The sequence below is a fragment of the Pteropus medius genome, unplaced genomic scaffold (genome assembly GCF_902729225.1).
Source record: "Pteropus medius unplaced genomic scaffold, Ma_sr-lr_union100, whole genome shotgun sequence".
Lineage (NCBI taxonomy): Eukaryota > Metazoa > Chordata > Mammalia > Chiroptera > Pteropodidae > Pteropus > Pteropus medius.
Genome location: NW_024345601.1, coordinates 2,784,849 through 2,805,033, shown reverse-complemented (window position 1 = coordinate 2,805,033; position 20,185 = coordinate 2,784,849). Strand labels below are relative to the sequence as shown.

General features: G+C 38.1%; 1 protein-coding gene across 11 annotated transcripts in view; it reads left to right on the top strand.

Moving 5' to 3' along the window:
- Positions 1-20,185, top strand: part of CFAP61 (cilia and flagella associated protein 61) — a 269,668-nt gene that overhangs the window by 14,913 nt on the left and 234,570 nt on the right. For 10 of the 11 annotated variants that reach the window (XM_039874360.1, XM_039874361.1, XM_039874358.1 and 7 more), the window contains 4 exons: positions 4,783-4,933; positions 7,934-8,010; positions 10,542-10,609; positions 11,012-11,138. In XM_039874360.1, the coding sequence (XP_039730294.1) occupies positions 4,783-4,933; positions 7,934-8,010; positions 10,542-10,609; positions 11,012-11,138 (423 nt within the window). The remainder of the gene's footprint in view (positions 1-4,782; positions 4,934-7,933; positions 8,011-10,541; positions 10,610-11,011; positions 11,139-20,185) is intronic. The other variant, XM_039874364.1, reaches the window with a different exon arrangement.

Genomic DNA, 20,185 nt, shown 5'->3' with positions numbered 1-20,185 from the left:
AAAATTTAACATCGATTCTTATATAACTTAACAAAATAAGAATATAAGGCAACCCCCATTATCTGCTAAAGGCATCTATAAAAACCTTTAACAAACATCACAAATAATGATAAAATATTAAAAGAATTCCTTTTACTACAAGGGTGAGGATGCCTGTTATCACAACGTTGTTCTCAATTAAACTGGAGATCATAGCTTTGCAGTAAGAAAGAAAAAATAAAAAGTGTTAGGATTCAAAAGAAAGAAATAAAACTTATTTTTTGCAGATGATATATTCTCTATATAGAAAATCAGAAGGAATATGTAAACAAATCATTAGAATTAATACATAAGTTTAAAGTCTGACTACTAAGTCATTAAACAAAAAGACAATTGCATTTTTATAGACTAGCATTGAATGCTTAGAAATCATTTTAAAAGAAGACACTATTTACACTCACAGCAATTAATATAAAATATGTAAGTGTAAAACTGACAATAGCTCCAAGCTGGATTTGGGGTAAACTATCGAACTTTATCGAAAGACATTAAGGAAGACCTAAATAAATGCAGAGGTACACCACATTCTTGGACATCCTAAAGAAGTCAATTCTCCCCCTAAGCAAAATCCTAACAGGATTATTTGTTGAAGTTGATAATATAAGGATAAATTTATATGGGAGAGCAAAAGGGCCAGAACAATCTAAAAGAAGAAAAGTTGAGGAGACTTGCCCAACTAAAGACTCATTGTAGGTATAGTAATTAGGACAGTGCAGTAATGGCCATGGAATTGACAAAAGACTGATGGACCAGGATAGAGACCCCAGAAACAGACCTACATGTACTTGAAAATGTGCTGATGACAAACCAGCATGGTGATGAGGCCAGGGGAGAAAGGATGTACCATTAAAAATGGTGTTATCCTTATGGAAAAGAGAATAAATGTAATAACTGAACTCATGTCATACAAAAAAAAAATGAATTCTGGGTGAATTTATGACTTAAATGTGAAATAGCATCTAACATTAATGACAGACTATCCTAGATTCCAAATAAATTTATCCAGCTTCCTGGTAGATGTCACCCTTATATACCTAGTAGATACTTCACATCTAGCATGATCATCACCTGCCTCCAAACTACTCTGCCCACACTTTCCCATCTCAGTAACTCCAGCAACTTTGTCCGTCCCCTTGCTTGGACAAAAATCTTGGTGTTATCTTAGCTGTCTTTCACATCCCATAACAGCAAAGGCTATCAGCTCCCCCTTTAGGTCCAAGGCACTAGCATTCTTGCTTGAGTATTAATTACAACAGCCCCCTAAGTGGTCTCTCTGCTTCCACCTGATGTCAACCTTTGCCCATACCCCATCCCACAATAGCCAGAGCGTCACTATTCAAACACATTGGATCCTTCCATGCTTCTGCAAAACCCTGCATTGGTTTGCCATCTCCCTGGCATGATCTGGTGTGCAGTCCACCTTTTTCCTTTCTGACTTCATCTCTCTTGAGCTATACTGACTTCTTTTATTTTTTCTGGAATACTTCAGGTACATCGTGCCTCTCCATCACAGCTCAAATGCTGCCTTCTCCTGGAGTGCACTGTGCACACGGTGTACACACACACACACACACACACGGTATATCCTCTCCCTTATTTTTCTCAATTGCACTTGCCATCACCTGATATTCATTTTTTCAAAATATGTCTGCCTCCATCTACTAGAATGTCAGCTGCATGAGGGGGGTGGGATTTTTGTCTGTTCCCTGCTATTTCCCCAGAGCCTAGAATAACACTTAGTACTTGGTAGGTGTTCAATAAATGTTTATTGCATTAATGAATGAATTCACTACTAGTCATGTGACCGAATAAGTCACTTAACCCCCCTAAGCCTTATCTGTGAAATGGACAACTGTAACTAATTTACAGGATTAGTGGGACAGTGAAAATTATTGTTGCATACAGTGCAGTACCTAGTTCCTGGGAGATGCTCATAGTTTTCTCTTCCCTCTGGCAAAGACTAGAGTTGGACAGAGATGAGATTTTCTATTACTCTCCTTCCTTTCCCTTCTCAGCAGCTGGGCATCAATAGAACAAGATGAGGCACTACTTTATGAGTGCAATGGAATTCTCTTCCAACTATATCATTGAAAGAAAACAAGCTGCAGCACATTTTGCAAAAGTGAGGTGTAAACACCTCAGCGATGGGCAAGTGAGTGGCAGGGGTTCAATAGCATTGGGTGGGGGTGGGGACCTTTCAATGTATACTTTTAGGAGTCTTTTTGAATCTTTACCATGACATTGAATTTCCTTGTGTAAATAATTTATAAGCCCTCACCTTGTTAGCAAATGTGCAGTTCTGACTTGTCCTTCCTGGGGTGAAGTGTGTGACAGCCTGAGCAGGAGAGCAGATGATTGGGCTATCCATGTGATCACCAGTTCTTCTTCATTCTCCAAGGCCCATTCTCTTAAGGAGTATTCAGAGCATGGAATGCAGCGTAGGTGTGGGATTACAATGGAGGCCTTTCTACAGCTTTTTTCTCCCCAAAGTTTCCACAAATGTGTTTTTTCAAATTCTCTACATACTAAATACTCGAAAATTACTGACAGCCAATTGTTTCTGAAGGTGAGCTTCATAACCCAGCTGTGTCTGTAAGTAGCTGTGCGAGTACCTTTGTTTAATGTGTTTTTGTATTTTCTGATTTGGCAGATATGAAAAATATAACGTCATGTGGGAGGAGAGTAGTGAGAGTTTTTTTAATTTTAAAATGGGATCTTTATAATGAAGGTTGCGAACTACCTCAGAAGCCAGCATATTTTCAGAAATAAAAGTAAATTTACATTTTCATTTATTTCCTGGAGCTCCCAAAACAGCTACTACTCAGCCCATGCATGGAGTCTTCATTTTTCATATTAGGTAACTTCCCATCCCCACACTGGGCCAACCTCGAGGCTTAAAGACCTGTTTTACAGATATTTCTAAAACTGGTGTTTTCTTTTCTAGTTTATTCAGTTTCATTTTATTGACTGCTGGCATTGTCACAGATAGAAGAGTGAATAAAACTTACTTCACCTAAAAACCCTGCTAAATTTTAAGGTAGAAAATGAGCAGATCAGGCATAATGAATGAGTGGGGAAAGGGCCAAAAGAATCAGCCACGTTGAGTGCAGATGCCACAGTTAGTTGTGGGAATGGGAACCGTGATGACTTTGATTCTCATGATAGTGTTTGCTGGACGTAGAGTTCTGTATCATTCATGCTGCTTAACAAAGCAGCAAATGGGGACACTGTTTCACCAAGATTTCCATCAAGTACAGTTAAATTAAATGAGTTTGGGCTGAACTTGGAAAATTCCCTAAACCAATTGGATAAGTAAGACATTGTTCCTAATGGAAAGAACTCTGGTTTCTATTGGTGGATAGTATCTTCGAGCTTTAACATATTTTGAGTGAAATATATACGTGTGTGTGTGTGTGTGTGTGTATTTAATAAGGCTCTTTTGGTTAGGATTTGGCTTATTATAAAGAATAGTTTTAAACCAGCTTTAAAAACATACCTTCTCCCTCTGCCTTTTTTCTCCTCTCCCTTCTTTGCTCCCATAATGATTTTTATCTGTCCTGTAGAGGATCTACTGGCTAAGAGGTAATAAGAAGTGGAAATTATACATACAAAAGGATACTGCTATAAAAGTTAATTTTTGCAGTCAGCCATTTGGAAATTAATGCATTTTCCCATTGAAATAAAGTTATTCATGGCTGGCTTCCCAGGTTAACCCACAAAAACCTATTTAATCTATAAGTCTGTGGGGTATAGTACTGTTCTAATTGTACTATAGAACCCAACCAGTATCATAGGTTCCCATGGATAAATGTATTTCAAGTTCAAATTGGGATTCCAGGAACACATTTCCCTTGCTTCCCTGAGGGGGTGGCACTTGCCCTGTTCCAGCTCTTGCCCACTTCCTTCACCACAGCCATCGTCATTGTTGACATGTAAGGGGTCCTGTGCCTTGGGCATTTTCTCATCCAAATTAGAATGAGTACTCTCAGTATGAAGTTGTAGGTCCTGGAGCAGGGGAGCCCAGAAGACCAGGAACTGGAGGGAGCCACTGCACGAGTGGAATGAGGGGCAGGGCTTCAGTGAATCAGACCAAAGAGGTCGGGGGTAGGGGTGCGGGGGGAGGCTGTCTCCTCTTGCTAGTAAGTTCTTTGTATGAATACTGTATTCTTGAAACCTGAGAGTAGTCTGCTGCCTTTTTTTTTTTTCATGGTAAGCCAGTGCTTAGGTAGGGCCCTTGGGCCTAGTGTCCCCTTGGAGGTATCCCTTGTGGCTGTGGGATGTGACTTCCTATGAGAGGAGACAGTGGCTGTTGGTCCTGAAATCAGCATCCCTAGCACAATGTTTCCCAAAGATGCCCATACCTCTCGTGGTATTTAAGGTGATTTGACTTGATACTGGCACAAGGAGTTTTGGTTTTAAATGTTATATCTTTATTTTTATAGTTACAGTGGTATTGGCCACATGGAGAAGACAGGGAAAACTTTACAGTCAAACAATTTTCCTAGACAATCTCCAAGGAAAGGGTATTGAACACTTCATATCATAATTATAATGCCTTTCTAATGAAATGTAATTTTTAATAAAAATTCAGTTGGTAGTACCAGATGTCCTGAAAGGTCTGTTCCCAGAGTTTGCTCTAACATTATTTCCGCCTCTTTCAATGGTGATCATACCTTATGCAGTGGTTGCTGAGTGGTTGCTCAGTAATCTTATTCATGTGTCCAATTTTAATCATTTCCACAGGGAGAAGGCAAACCTTGCCATTACTCTCTGCAATGACAAGGAGGAGATCATGGCTCAGGCCACTTTCCTGGACTATCCCAACTGGAATGTGGCCAAGCAGGATGACTGGGTGTCCGTGTTCCTGGAGCTTGACAATGAAATCCCATGCACAGTAAGCAATCATGCACAATGCCTATTAGAATAGTCTGAATTTTGAAGGGAAGTCCTATACTTACATTTATGTCTTTTCAGTTTTGAACTAAGCAGTTCAAAACTCACAACAGAAAGTATATGACATCATGACAAATGAAGTTAGCTAGTAGGGAGGAAAAGTGGATCTGAGAGCAGGAAACAATAAGTAATAGCCAAATCAGACAGCTGCTGGCAAGGCCCAGGTCATACTGTTGATGAGGACTGGGAGCAAGGAATCAGTGGGAGTGTCAGAATACCTTCTTTTCAAGTCTCCACACTGTGATGCGAGCGTCAATATTCAAAGTATTTGATATGTGGAGAGGGCACCTGCCACCTATATATTTGCCCCTGTAATAATGACAACAGAGCCTCAGATTCATTTCACACTCTATAACTTTCAAAATGCCTTTGTAGACTCTGGTTTTGAAGTCTTCTAGCTGTGGGTTCATGACAATCTGTTGGTTAATAGGAGCCAGGTCAGCAGTTCCCAAGGAGTTGGGCCTTGGTAGCTGGTGCCATTTCTGAGCTCTTTCTGCCCTTGGCCTACCAGAGCCAGGTCAGCATCTGGCTCTAGTTTCTGTGGAGAGCCAGAGACTGTTGACTGTGGGCAGCGTACTTGCTTGTCAGTGGAATTCAACATCATGCCCCTAGAACCCTGGAGAATGTCAACTGAGTGAATGAGTGAGTTCATTTACCACACATGCAAGTGTACATGCACGCACACATGCACACACATTCATACCCGGCACATTATCCAGCACTTATTCAGCTAGATGATACCTTCCCCTTGTTCTCTATGCTCTTCTCTACCTCACTACCCTGTATACCCAGTTACCTTTCTCAGACTTGGAAACAGTCCAGAAAGATTCTGTCAGTCAATGCTATACCTTTGATTGACTTTCTGTTGACTGGGCTATTTTACAGTTCTGTAGGAACAGTGATTAACTTGTAGATTTTTATCCATTTGAGATGTAAATAATTTCTATCTGGTGGAAGAGTTAATCTCAAAGGTTACAGTTTATGGCCCAGTAGGACATTAACTATTTCTTATCATAATCATCAATCTTCTTCTAACATTCCCTCATTAAATTATCTAATGTAGTCGGCTTCTGCAGTGCAGTGACTCATTTTTATGATTTCACTGGTCGTGTCATTAATAGATGGGTTGAATAAATCTCTGACATGTGTTCATTTTATATTTGCATTACGATCATGACTTTACCTTTTTGAAAATTATGAATTAATACCATTTTTCATAAATTCTTTCTTCTTTGTTCTTTTTCTTGTTCTCAAGATTATTTCTTTTTAAACTACTTCCTACAGTAGTATAGAGGTTGGCTGTTCAGTATGGTAGCCACCAGCCATAAGTAGCTATTGAGCACATCAAATGCAGCTAGCCTTGACTGAGATGTGCTGTAAATATACACAATCAATTTCAAATATTAGTAGAAAAAAATAATGTAAAACATCTTATTAATTTTTATATTAATTACTTGTTCAAATAATAATTTGAATATACTAAGTTAAATAAAATCTATTAAAAATTGATTTCACCTGTTTATCTTTACTCTTTTTTTTATATGTTTAGTAGAAAATTTAAAATTACATGTGGCTTGCATTTGTGGCTCATAGTATTTTTCTATTGGACAGCATTGATATACAGCCTTAGACTTAATATATTATTACCTATCCTAGTGGTATTTGCAACTGAAGTAATAATTTTTATCTTAAAGCTAAAGAATAAATCTTTAAATATAAATTTTTGATGGAAGAGAGAATTTGGGAGAGCAATCTACCAAGTAATAAACCATGTACTCCTAAGCTAGTCCTGTTTGCTATGTAAAGGAGATGTTAAGTAAGGTTGTTATAGGATTCAGATAACTTAATACTTGAAAAGCACTTACACTGGTGTCGTTGTTGCTGTTGTTGTCTGGACTTTGGGGTTTCTGTTGTTTTTGCCTTTTGGGAGTTTTCACTCATGAACCAAACTCATGATGGTTCTCTTGCCATTTTATGCCTAATAGATGCTCTTTCTGAGTGTTTCTAAGGCATGTACCATCCAACAGGTGGGGAAACCAAGGCACATGGATGTGCAGATGGTAATCTAAGGCTATCTATAAAATTGCTCAGAAAACAAGAAACACGGACAATCCTTCTGTTGTCCTGATCTAGGTGCAAACGCTTCCCTCAGTAGTCAACCGCCTCACATTTGCATTATCTCTAAAATTTGAAGATTTGTCCATAAACACAGGGGTAATGAATTGAGCAGACTGATGTGTGGATATATAGAACTACTACTCATTATTTAAGCCCCTTAAAAAGTATTCAGAAGTTAACAGGACAAAGCTCTTTAAAAACTTGAAAGATTTAACCTGAAAGTCATATTAGAATCTTGCTACTTTGAGTTTTTAGCTCCCAGATTTTCTGGATCCCAAGAGTAATATTTGATTCTGACTCTGGGAATGTTGAACAAAACAAGCCATTGGATTCATAACGTAGCATCTGCCTTCCATTTTTCAAATTCATAAGAGACTCCTTCCCTCGTGTCACTTGAATAGAGTGGCAGCTGCTGACTCAAGAGCCCCAGGGAAAGGGTGATTGTCTTTCACTTGGCATAGACACCCCTGAGGACAAGGCTACTGAGTTAATAATCGATTTCACTCTCCTGAAGGCGCTTCTCTGCCCACAGCCCATTTGTGAGGGCAGGAAGAAGGGCTGGACGCACTGGACTCATTTATGATCTGTGTTTCCTTGAACAATTCTGAGCTAGAAGGATAGACTGTTGTGAACAGAGTCAGGCAGTGAATAGAGTCAGTGAGAAAGCTCAAACATTGCCTAGGTGTCTCATTACTTTAGACACAAACACAGTGCAGGTCTGTGTTTGTGGCTGCCCCCAAAACCCTTCTCTCACCTCCCACCCTGTTGTAACATATTCCGAATGATGACTCGGTCTTTAGTTGTGTTCTCTTTGCTTCTGCAGCCTCTGAACACATTGTTCATGCACATCTTTGTGGCCGTGGATGAGTATTCTGTTGGCTGCTGCAAAGAGATTATTCGGTGAGTGGCTGGAATCTTGCAGACGGCGACTTGGGGGGCTGGCAGCAATACTGTAGATAAGACGCATTAATGCCAAAATAACACGAGAGAGACCATGTGGATACAGTTGTCCCTTGGTATTTGAGGGGGATTGGTTCCGGGACCACCTCAGGTACCAAAATCTGCTATGCTCAAGTCTCTACATATAATGGCATTGTATAGGCATATAACCTACACACATTCTCCCATATACTTTAAATCAGCAGTCCTCAACCTTTTTGGCACTAGGAACCAGTGCTCATATGAGAATCTAATGCCTGATGATATGAGGTAGAGCTGAAGCGGTGATGCTAGTGCTGGGGAGCGGCTGCAAATACAGATGAAGTTTCACTCACTCATCCACTGCTTACCTTCTGCTGTATGACTTAGTTCCTAACAGGCCATGGACCACTACTAGTTTGTGGCCCATGAGGGTTGGGGTCCCCTGCTTTAAATCATCCGTAGGATTACTTATACTACCTAATACAATGTAAATGCTATGGAAATAGTTGTACTGTATTGTTTAGCAAATAATGACAAGAAAAAAAGTCTGTACGTGTTCAATACAGACACAACCATTGTAGATCTAACTACATAGTACACATCAGCAACAACGTAAGATTTTTAAAAAATATTTTCGATCTTTGGTTGGTTGAATCTACGAATGCTGAACCTGTGGATATGGAGGGCTGACTATAGTTTTAACCCATTTCCCGTTTGTCCTGAGAATATTTGCCAGTGGTGCTTGTGGCTGCAGCATTTACCCCGAGATAGCTCACGATTACAGCTCCAACCTTACCACCAAAGTTTGCCATACATCTCCCATTCTTTTCAGAGAATTACATTGAAACAGGACTGATACAGTTGGGATAGCTCATTTGAACAGAAAACAAATGCCAAATGATCTGATAAAAAAGATTGCAAAGGAGATGACTGTAGCCAGATTCTGTGGTGAATTTATGGCACTGAAATGGTATCACAAGAAGGAGGTGACAATGTTATCGGCATTACACAATGATACTGTGAAATAGACAACAGAAATACAAAGAAAACTAAGAAGCCATGTGTCATTGTGGATTATAACAAGAATATGGGAGCAGTGGACTTGGCTGACCAGATGCTCACTTCTTATCCAACTTAGCGCAGAAGGCACAGGTTTTGGTATAAGAAATTATTTTGCCACCTTCTAAACATTTACTGCTGAACTCCTACATCCTGTTCAAGAAGGACAATCCTGAGCACACGATCAGCCATTTAAACCTGACTAATGTTGATTGAAAGAATATTGCAAAAGCATCACAAGCCAGGGCAGCAATGTCTTCGAGGTCATCTGTGCTCTGATGATGTCATACCTCTTCACCTATTTGGAAGATATTTCCCCAGGAGAATACCACCAACATCAGGGAAACAGAATTCAACTGGTCACTGCAAAGTTTGCTGCTCGCGCAATGACAAGGATGGCAAGAAAACGCAGAGAGAAATGTGATATTTTTGTGCGGAAATTGATGTTCCACTTTGTGGTGTTCTGTGCTTTGAAATTTACCACACAAAAAAATTGTTAAATACTGATTATCATTTCTGTTACATTATGATTAGAGACAAGTTCTGTTTAGAAGTAACTGCAAGAACTGTTTTTATATTTTATTTTCACATTGAAAACAAGAGATATTGCTTCAGTCTCAAAAAGCATGTTTATATAAAATTGAATTAATGCTGGCAGTGAGCTGCACTTCTTTTTCTAAATGAGAAATGGGTTAAAATATTTTTAAAGGACATGAAATTCTTTGAGGTGTTAAATGTTAAATTTGCTTATAATTATGGTTATATAAAGTATTTACTTTGAATAGCAGTGATATTTCTGAAAGAAAACAATCTATTTCTTTGAGTTAATACTCCCTTCAGCACACACCTTTAATTGCTATTGTTCGAGGCTAACAGATAGTGCAGTCATTTAAAAAATGGATTTGGGGGGAAGTAGTGGAAAAGTAAAGAGCCACAAGCTTGGATATTTCTAAAAATAATTTTCCTCACTCTTATCTTTAGAAATGTTATTAACATGACAGACTGTAGAAGCATCCCGAATAATATGGTGCATCGAAATATGATCAGTGGGGCTACTGGGTGATGGCGATGCATCTCTGACAACCTGTACAGACATTTGGGGTGATGGCCTCAGCTTTCAAGTCACTTTGTAATATCACACCAGACCATCCAGATGCCAGGTCAAAGGTTAATATTAGCAGAAATCTGGTGTGCTGCAAGAACATGGCACCCTTTATTCTCTCTACCTCCATGGAACAGATAGAAAAGGGGCTGTTTAGAATCCAACGAAAAGTAGAGAAGAAAAATAAATTGCCTTGAAGATGTTTTTGTCTTTACAACCAAGAAACAAAGGAGAGCATGTGGATGTATCAACACCTGTTTTTTAGTGAAGGCTTTTGTCTCAATCTGGTGCCAGCTAATGGGATTGCTTTGTTATTAACACTTATCCTACTCTCTCTTTCCCTTTCCAGAAACGTGTTTAAGGCAGTGCCAGAACTGCACTTCATCTTTCTCATAGTGCCATCCTACATGAGCCTAGGTAAAGTCTACTCAACTACCTCCTGTCCCCAGTTACTAATATAGGAAATTCATGCTTAAAACAAAATTCATGCTTAAAAAGTAAAAAGCCACAGACCTGGATATTTCTAAAAATAGTTTTCCTTACTCTTATCTTTAGAAATGTTTATTAACATGACAGACTGCAGAAGCATCCTGAATAATATGGTGCATCGAAACATGCACCAATTACTAATATAGGAAATTCATGCTTAAAAATTCATGTTTTTGGGAATGGAAAATAAGAATGGTCTCCAGGTCTAAAATGTATAGTGTTCCTATTTGATTATAACAAAACACAATTTAGAATGGAAACTGCATTTTATTCTGAAGTTCTAAAATTATTCCTCGGTAAAATGAGACCACATTTCTCTGTATGATTTAGGCTCTACTCTTATAACCGTGTTTGACCAAGTGGGGAACATTCCAAATCTGACATATGACGAAGACTTTGCTGTGCATATATGTCACAGACACAGCCATTACCCTCAGCTGCATATTCGTAGAGCCAGGTAAGGTTGGAGCAGTGCCTTTTATTACCTAAGCTTTACCCTGACAGTTACCTTATAAAGAGTTTTTAAATGGCCAGTTCTTACTGTAAGTGGTTATAGCTCAGATTAAATTGTTTTCTAATACCCATAAGCATTACTTAATTTGGAGATGTTTAGAGTTCCCCTTGATGACATAATTTGTGGGACTAAATATCTGATGAAACTTATTTCGTACTATGTGGCTGGGAAAGTTGTGCATTTACAACTTAGAGGTTTCTGAAAACACACAGTCCTTAGTCCCACATTAAGTGAACCAACTTTCAAACAAAACCAACTTAAAAATGAATTTGCCTATTTAGTTTTCCCAGCAAAGCCTACCTATTTTCTGACATTCAGCGGATGAGGATTCTATTAACCACAAAGAGGAGTTTTCCAAGTTGAAGGTCTTTACCATCAATGGCCCACATGACATGCCCTGAAGTTGAGCAGTCTTAAGGAGATGGCTATGACAGACTATATTTATCAAAGATGGCCACAATATTGTCTTCCATCTGGCAAGCTCTTCTACAATGTGACCTTGCTACTCCTTTCATCAATAGAGTCTGCGTCCCCTCTTTATTATGGTGGATTGTGACTTTTTCAGCCCACACAGCATGGTAGAAGGGACGGTTTGTGATTTGTGAGGTGAGAAAGCTCTGCTTGGTTCTCTTGGGACTCTTTGCTCCAGAGAAAATGAGGGGAAGAAGTCTGACTGCCCTGAGACCACCATGCTGGAGAGGCCACATGTTGGCACTGGGATTGACAGCCCCAGTGGGATTCCTGCTGACAGCACTGACTGACAGTCATGTAGGTAAACCATTGTGGATGTCCAACCAAGGAAAGACCCCCTATATCTGCAGCTCAACCAACACCAGACTGCAGCCACGTAAGAGACCAGGACTGCCAGCTGAGTCCCCCCAGATTTTTGGCTCACTAAGTTGTGAGCAAAATAGAATGGCTATTTTGAAATAAAAATGTATATGAAATCATTTCATAGGAGTTGTTGCTTGGCCTTTTCAGTGAAGAATAAATTGTACAATTTATTCTTAGGTCAACCATTGCTGTATTTGATGAGTGCTGGATTTCTTTAGAAAGTACTGAATTTAAATTTTAAAAACTGAGAGCCTACTATTTATGAGACATGTAGTATTAGGGAATAATTGTTAAGAATTTGTAATAACGACATCAGGTAGATGTAGATTCTAATCTTGGTTCTGCTACTAACCAGATGGATTAACTTAAAAAAGGAACTGGCATCTGCAGGCCTCAGTTTCCTCTCTGTTAGTGGCTATAAGCATACTGTTGACTGCAGGGGATTGTTGCAATGATTGGATGAGCTGATGGAAGTCAAGTACTTTACACACTTCCAGTAACATGTAAGTGCCAAAGAAATTAAATCTTCTTCCCCTCCCCTCCCCTCCCTCTCCCTCTTCCCCTGGCCCCCCGCCCTCCAAAAAATCTAAATGTCTATAAACAGGTAAATGTTTACATTTACAAACTGTGGCATATTCATACAATGGATACTACTCAGCAGTGAGATTGAATGAAGTACTTATTACACAATAGCATGGATCAATCTTAGGAAATGTATGCCAAGTGAAAGAAGACAGACATAGAAAGAAATACTGTTGATCCAACTTTTATGATGTATAAAACAGAGAAGATTAATTTGTAGAGATAGAAAGCAGATCAGTGGTTGCCTCTGGTAGAGGGAAGAGTGAGACTGGGAGGGACATGATGGAATTCTGGGGTGATGACAATGTTCTGTATATTAATTGGGGTGTATACAGTTCACAAAACTCATCAAACTGTATTCTAAATATCTATGTATTTTAGTATATGGTATTATACATATTAGTGTATGGTATTATTTTTAAGCAATAAAAAATAATTTAAAAGAAAAAAGTCTTCACAGAGAAAGTAGCCTCTGAATCTGGTCAAGAAGGATGAATCAGAGAGGTAGAATGAGCAAAGGAATAGAGGCAGGAAAGCACCTGGAATGTCTATCACCAGGCTAACGATGCCTGGAAATCAAATAATTTGAGTACAAAAAAAGAGGTAATTGGATTTGGAAATTTAAAAAGACCCTGATGAAATGAATACAACTGATGAATGTGTAGCCAAACTGACCAAGAAAAAAAGAAAGAGAAGACAAATCACCAATACGAAAGAGGTGATAGCACTACAAATCCTACAGACATTAAAAGGATAGAGAATACTACAACTCTAGTCAACTGTTTAGATAAAATGGACCAAATTCTTGAAAAATACAAGCTACCAAACTCATTTAAAAAATTAATAACTTGAATAATCCTATATCTATTAAAGAAAGGTCAGCTGAACTTTGGGTGAGAGGCAGAGTGGCTGCCTGCCCTGATACTAGCCTCTCCCCCAGACTCCAGCCCTAACCCCACCAATCTTGATTTGCTTCTCCTCCTCTTCTCTTGCTCTCATGGCTCTGAACTCTGCCTTCTCAAAGATCTGGGCCTCAGCTTTCTTCCAAGCTCATCCCTTTGGCTCCTCTATGCTAGTCTTGGCCACTCAGTCACCAGCGCCCCTACTGCTGGTCACTTGGTTTGGGGTCTGGTCTTGTCTTTCCTTGAAGATTAGAGTTGGATATTGGTAATCAAATTTTAGTGAGCTGAATAAATGAGAGGTAAGGAAGTTAAGGCAAGGTAATACTCACTACTCTTTAGAGATGTTTAGTGATGAAGGAAAGCAAAGAGAGGGAGACAGATGTTGAACATTATGCAAACAATGTAAAGCAATTTCATTTTTACTCTTCATATAGAGCGTTTACTTTGCATTCTGAGATCCAGACAACATGTGTCTAAAAAAAGATTATCAAGGAGTAGAATAAGTAGAATAAGTTCAGATACAGAGTATTCACTTGCTTTAGAACAAAAGAAAGTTCCTCATAGAAAATTATTTTTCTTTACTTTCTTCTTATTCATAGCTAAATACTCACATTATAATTCTCTCTTTATAAAACCCTTTTAATCATGATACTAATAGAAGCTAAACATATTCTGAAGGAAAGGAATTTTGTGAGTGAAATAACATTTTTAATTGATTCTCTCACACCTTTCAAATCTTCCTGATTTATGAAGTTTCTCTTGTTAGTTTCAGTACCGGTAAATAAGCCCTCCCGCCTTTCAGGAAATTAATTCTTTAAAGAAGTTTTGTTGTAAAAGTATTCATGAGTAGGCAGTTTATTTTTTTATGTTTTGAGAAATTTCCATAAATGAATTGTTTAGGATTTTCTAAGTAATCGAAAAATTGCTATACTTTAGTCTTCATTTCATTTAAAAATCTCTCATTTTTTTCTGTCATTTGCTAACTAATTTGAGGGATAGCTTTGTTTAATAAAATGAATTATATTTTCAAATCAGAAAAAAATTTAAAGTAAAAATTATTTTATTCTTCTATATGAGTAGATAACTATACACATATGTGCAAATATATGTCTGTATTCTTTTTCTCAATATATATAGTCATGACCATTTTTTAAATTATATATTTCACTTAATATAGCAGCTCATCATCTTTCCAGATTGATTTTATCCTTTTTAGTAGCTGCATGGTATATCATCATGTGGCTTTAATATAATTCTTTTAATTATTCCTTATTTGTGGAAATTTGTCCTCATTTTTTTCTACAATAAATAATACTATGGCAAACAGCCTTATACGTATATCTTCAAGTATGTATGCTATTTTTTTCCGTAGTGCATTAAATACAAAGATTTAAAAATTGTCGCTGAATAATTATCCAACCAGAATAATTATGTCAATTTATATCCAATCAATAGAGTCTTGTTTTCTTACACCCTCACCAGTGCTTTATGTTTTCAGTTATTAAAAACTGTTTCCAATCAGTTAGGTCAAAACAGTATTTTGTTTTAATTTGCATTTATCTAAATATTTGTGGGTTTGAGTGCCATTTTACAGGTTCCTTTTTTTATAGTGAAAAACTTTTATGTTTAGAATTAGCCAGCTGGACTCAGTTTAGATGATCCCAATTTTGTTGGCGACATCCAAAGCATCATAGTCAGGAGCCAGCTGAACATATGCCTTCTTCTCTCCATCAGGCCTGATCAGGGTGTTGACTTTGGCCACGTCAGTGTCATACAGCTTCTTCACAGCCTGTTTGATCTGGTGCTTATTGGCCTTGACATCCACAATGAACACAAGTGTATTGTTGTCTTCTATCTTCCTCATGGCTGACTCAGTAGTCAGGGGAAACTTGATGATAGCATAGTGGTCAAGATTGTTTCTCCAGGGGGTGCTTTTCTGAGGATATTTGGGTTGCCTTCAGAGCCATAGTGTCTTGGGCCATTGGAAGGTGGGTGACATGTGCATCTTTTTTTTATGGCTGAGGAAGCCCTTCAGCACTATTTTTTTTTTTTTGCCTTCAAAGCCTTTGCTTTGGCTTCGGTTTTGGGAGGAACAGGGGCTTCCTTCTTCACTTTCAGTGCAATCTACGTGAAAAGTGCAGGTTTCATTTTAAATGAATAAAATAGTTGAACTTAGAATGATTGCCAGTTCAGAAATTATCCAGATAGATGATTAAACATGAATGTGCAAAGTAGAATATTCTTTGGGAGAGAATAGAGAGGAATGGGTTACAAGTGAGGGAGGCACATTTCTAAACCTTTTTTTACTTACTTGATCAGGAACAGTCAGATGAAAGAGCCGTTTGGGGCAAGGTATGGGTAAAGGGGCAGAGTTTCCATGCTCTTTCCAGGTACACCACTCTCCCTAAATTTCCATGCATTCATCAACCGGGAGGCTTCATATTTTCTTAAAGTGTACGTATTATACCAGGTTTGGATCCTGAGAATTGTCATTTTCTTGAGGAATTTTAAAGTTTAAGTACTTTCAATGTAGACATTCAGCAAGACATTATGTAATAGAAAATTATATATATATATATATTCTATCTATCCTATCTCTATATTTAAAACTGAAAATGACATGTACAGAGGCAGCGTATGTAAAGATCACCTATTTCATTTTTTAGTAAGGTGATATCTTTGCTAATCTACTCACCTATGCCCCTTTGTCATTCAGGATGCTAGTAACCCTGTGGTAACTAGTGGTTGTGAATTGCTCTCCTTCCTTTCCTCCTTTTCACCTTACCCACTCCTTCCTTTCTTCATTTTACCCTTGAAAACTTCAGTGTTATGGACTGTAACCTTCAAGCAGATAAGGCCTACATGGCCTGAACTAAACTTTCCCAATTACTTACCCTGAGGTCTTTCTTATTGAGCCTCTGATTGTGAAATGTTCTGCTTGCCCAGCCCACAGAAAATCTGCAAGAAGCAAATTGCTAGAAGAATAGTTCTGGTGACAAAGAGATGACAGTGGGTACTTGGTAGTGAGGAAGTGACATTTATAAAAAGACAATTTAGTATATAGTAGTGAATTAATGAGGAAATTGTGACATTATGACAGTTGATGCTTTTGCTTACAAAAGGTGGAGAAATGTGACACATTTTAAGAAGCCCTCTGTGCAAAATGTTTAAATTCAAGTTGTGATACCTGCAGGTATAGAATTTCAGGTATCTGAAAAATGCATTTATGTGGACTATCTTCCTCCTTAACGATGTAGGAAAAAGAAGACATTTCAAAATGTCAGATGGACGTGGCCATGCATTCTCTTAGGCTGCCTTATTTCTCTTATTCCCCCATATTTATTTTTTGATATGTTTCATTAATAGTTACTTGCACAGATAATTAATGATGAAGAACACAGTTCTTAAGACACTAAACCAATGTAGGCTTTAGGGATGTAATTATCCTTCTGCTATTCACTTAGCAACATATTCACAACCAGTGAATTAATGCTGTAATCCACAATCTCATTTCTTTGATTTACCCAGTTGAAAAATTCTGCCCCTTTACTTAGACACTGATTATTGAAGTTACTGTTCTGTATATAATATCTGAAATAAAGCATAGCTGCTTCTGGACACAGCTTTATAATATATAGTGAGTTTGACTAATCATTGGTGGTAGATTTGAGATGTTCTCAGACTTAGAAACTATTGGAATGATCCTTCTGGGGAAAAAACACCCCTACCTTTTTCAGGTCCTCCTGGGCATCGGGGAAGTCACCAGGAAAGAATTATGTGCTGTCAGTCAGTGTTGTAAAATACAGTATCCCTCCCTTTTCCCAGGAGTATATGTCCCAAGACCCCCAGTGGTTACCTGAAACCAAGGATAGTACTGAACTGTACATGTACTATGTGTTTTCCTATATATAATATCTATTGTAAAGTTTAATTTATAAATTAGGCACCATAAGAGATAAACAATAATAACTAATAATAAAATAGAACAGTTATAACAGTTTACTGTAATAAAAGTTACATGAATATAATCTCTCTCTGATTACCAATCTGATTATGGAGACAAAGTGAAGAATGAGCAGGTAGTGTATATAGTGTAGGTACACTGGACCAAGGATGATTTGTCCCAGGTGGAACAAAGTGGAACAGTGAGAGATTTTATCATGTTACTCAGAGTAGCACACAATTTAAAACTTATGAATTGTTTATTTCTGGAATTTTTCACTTAATATTTTTGAACCTCAGTTGACTGCAGGTAACCGAAACTATGGAAGGCACAACTGCGGACAAGGCAGGGAGGAACTACTGTTAACTAAAATGGCACATTGGGTCATGGTTCCATAGTGTAGCGGTTAGCACGCATAAGGTCCTGAGTTCATGCCCCAGTGGAGCCACAGTCCATGGTCTGTGGTCATGCCACCCTGAACAAGCCTGATGTCTGATCTCAGAAGCTAAGCAGAGTCAGGCCTGGTTAATACTTGGATGGGAGACCACCTAGGAAGACCAGGTACTTTAGGCATAAATAATAATAATAATAAAATTTAAAATAAAGTGGCACACTACTTTTTTGGTGATAACAATGGTTAATCAAATTGGTTCAACATTATTGGTATTTAAAATGGATGAAAGAAAATTTAGGATTTTAAAACATAAAACTGGTGGTTTTTAACTAACTTTTCACCTCTTAAAGTAATTATTTGTTTTAAGCATTTGTTAGTCTCATGCTTTTTAGGAATCCACCTAACGCTTGACTTCTGAGCACTTTCGTGTAAACGAACATTCTGATGCGTAAGTTATGAATATCTTAAAGCATTCAGAAAGAAGGGGTAGAGCAGTTAGGAATTTCATCATCAATCTTCTTGAGTCCTGGTACCTAGCAAACAGAATTTGGTTAACAATCCAACCGGAGTGATGGTGTGCCAAGGTAGACTTTTTGATCAGATCCTGGTGGTATAAATGCCAGGGACTTCTAATTGGCCTCAAATATGCTTTGAAGTCATTTAAGGTTTAAAACTTGATAACTTTATAACTTTTAAAATCATGGCATTTTCTAAGGTGTAGAAGCTAAATGGTTCCAAAACCCATTTTAAAGTTCCAAAATGGAATATATAGTTTAGAAATGATTGATTTGATTTTCTTAAAGAAGACCACTAGAGGTCACAAGAGATCTTGCAAAGAAAAAGGTTCTTTGTTTTACACATTTGAATAAAAAGAAAAATCTACTTGGTGCCATCTGTAGGTTCTCCTTCCCCAACTTAAAAATGTTCATGATAAAAGGTTGGTTTGCCAAAATGCACTGCATTCTTTAGCACTACCTCTAAATTGGATCCCCTATGAATTTTTTTCTTCATTTATTTTTTAAAACATATACACACATACACATACACACACTCTCAGGCTTGAAGACGTATAATATTTATGACATTTAAATTGACATCAGAATCTCTTTTTTCAACACTACATTTTAAGTCTGGCTAATGAAATGCAAATCCTCTCTGGATGTGGAAAATACCGTCAGACAGTAGAGAGGAGGCCCTGCCAATATTCTGAATGCAAAGGTGGCCTGCTGGTGCTGCTGCTGTCATTATAGTCCTTAAGTGTGAACGTTCCATCTGTGAGTTCGCAATGGTTTCTTTACTGGCAAGAAACATGGACCTCTTGCACTCAAGGAAAGCTGACCTGTAGATTTTCCTCTAGGATTGTAATTATGCAGAAGAGTGGTCAGGATGCTGAGGCGTTAAAGTAATCTTAGGGTCTGCCTGTTACCAAGAGACCATGCCAGCCAGCCAGGAAAGTTCTGTGGGATCCAGGCATCACAATGCTCCTTGAAAGCCCAGCTAACTGGCATAATGGAAATGATGATTGAGTTTGTTCTTTCTTGTCCCCACCTCCCAGGAAGCCAGTGAGAGCCATCAGGTCCCTGTCATTCCTCTTCTTGCCTTCTCCTAGGTTTCGAGGACATCAGTAGTCCAAGTAAGGTGTCCTTGAGGGGATGTTGATTTTCTTAAGCTTTGGATTTTACTCCAATTTTATTTGGTATGTTTTTTCAGAATGTGATGGACATTTAGGTGCCTGAGTGATTCATCAGTTTTTATGGGATGGACCTTTTGTTTCCTTCAAAAAAGTTAAAATAAAATATTCTCTGATTACATTAACAAACATATTGTTGCCTACTGCAAGCCATATACTAAATGGAAGATATAAAGGAATGTTGCTTTTCACTCAGAGAAAATATGTTAATCAACATAAAGCACATTCCCATTGTGCTTTATGTTGATGAACTATAACCTTTCATAATCATCACCACTGAAACACTGTGGGTCACAGAGCTGATAGGCATGTGACTCTCCTATACAGAATGAATTCGCTGGAAGTTGTGGCTCTCTTATCTGAGTGGCAGGGAGTGCTCATCACCTCAGAGTGCTCAAATTGAAACATTTTACAGGATGAATTGTTTTTTGTAGCCGGAGTGTTTTGTTTATGTGGGCCTGGACTTCATCATATGCCATTTGAGACTCTGAGAAGCTGACGTCATATTTTATCATTAGCACTGGGGCTGATGCAAGATCATAAATGATCAATTACCCCAAGGAATGCATTTAACAGAACAAGTTCCTCTTTACTCATTTTGGAGAAGGGCTAAGGGAGAGACTCTTCAGAACTCTATAATTTAGA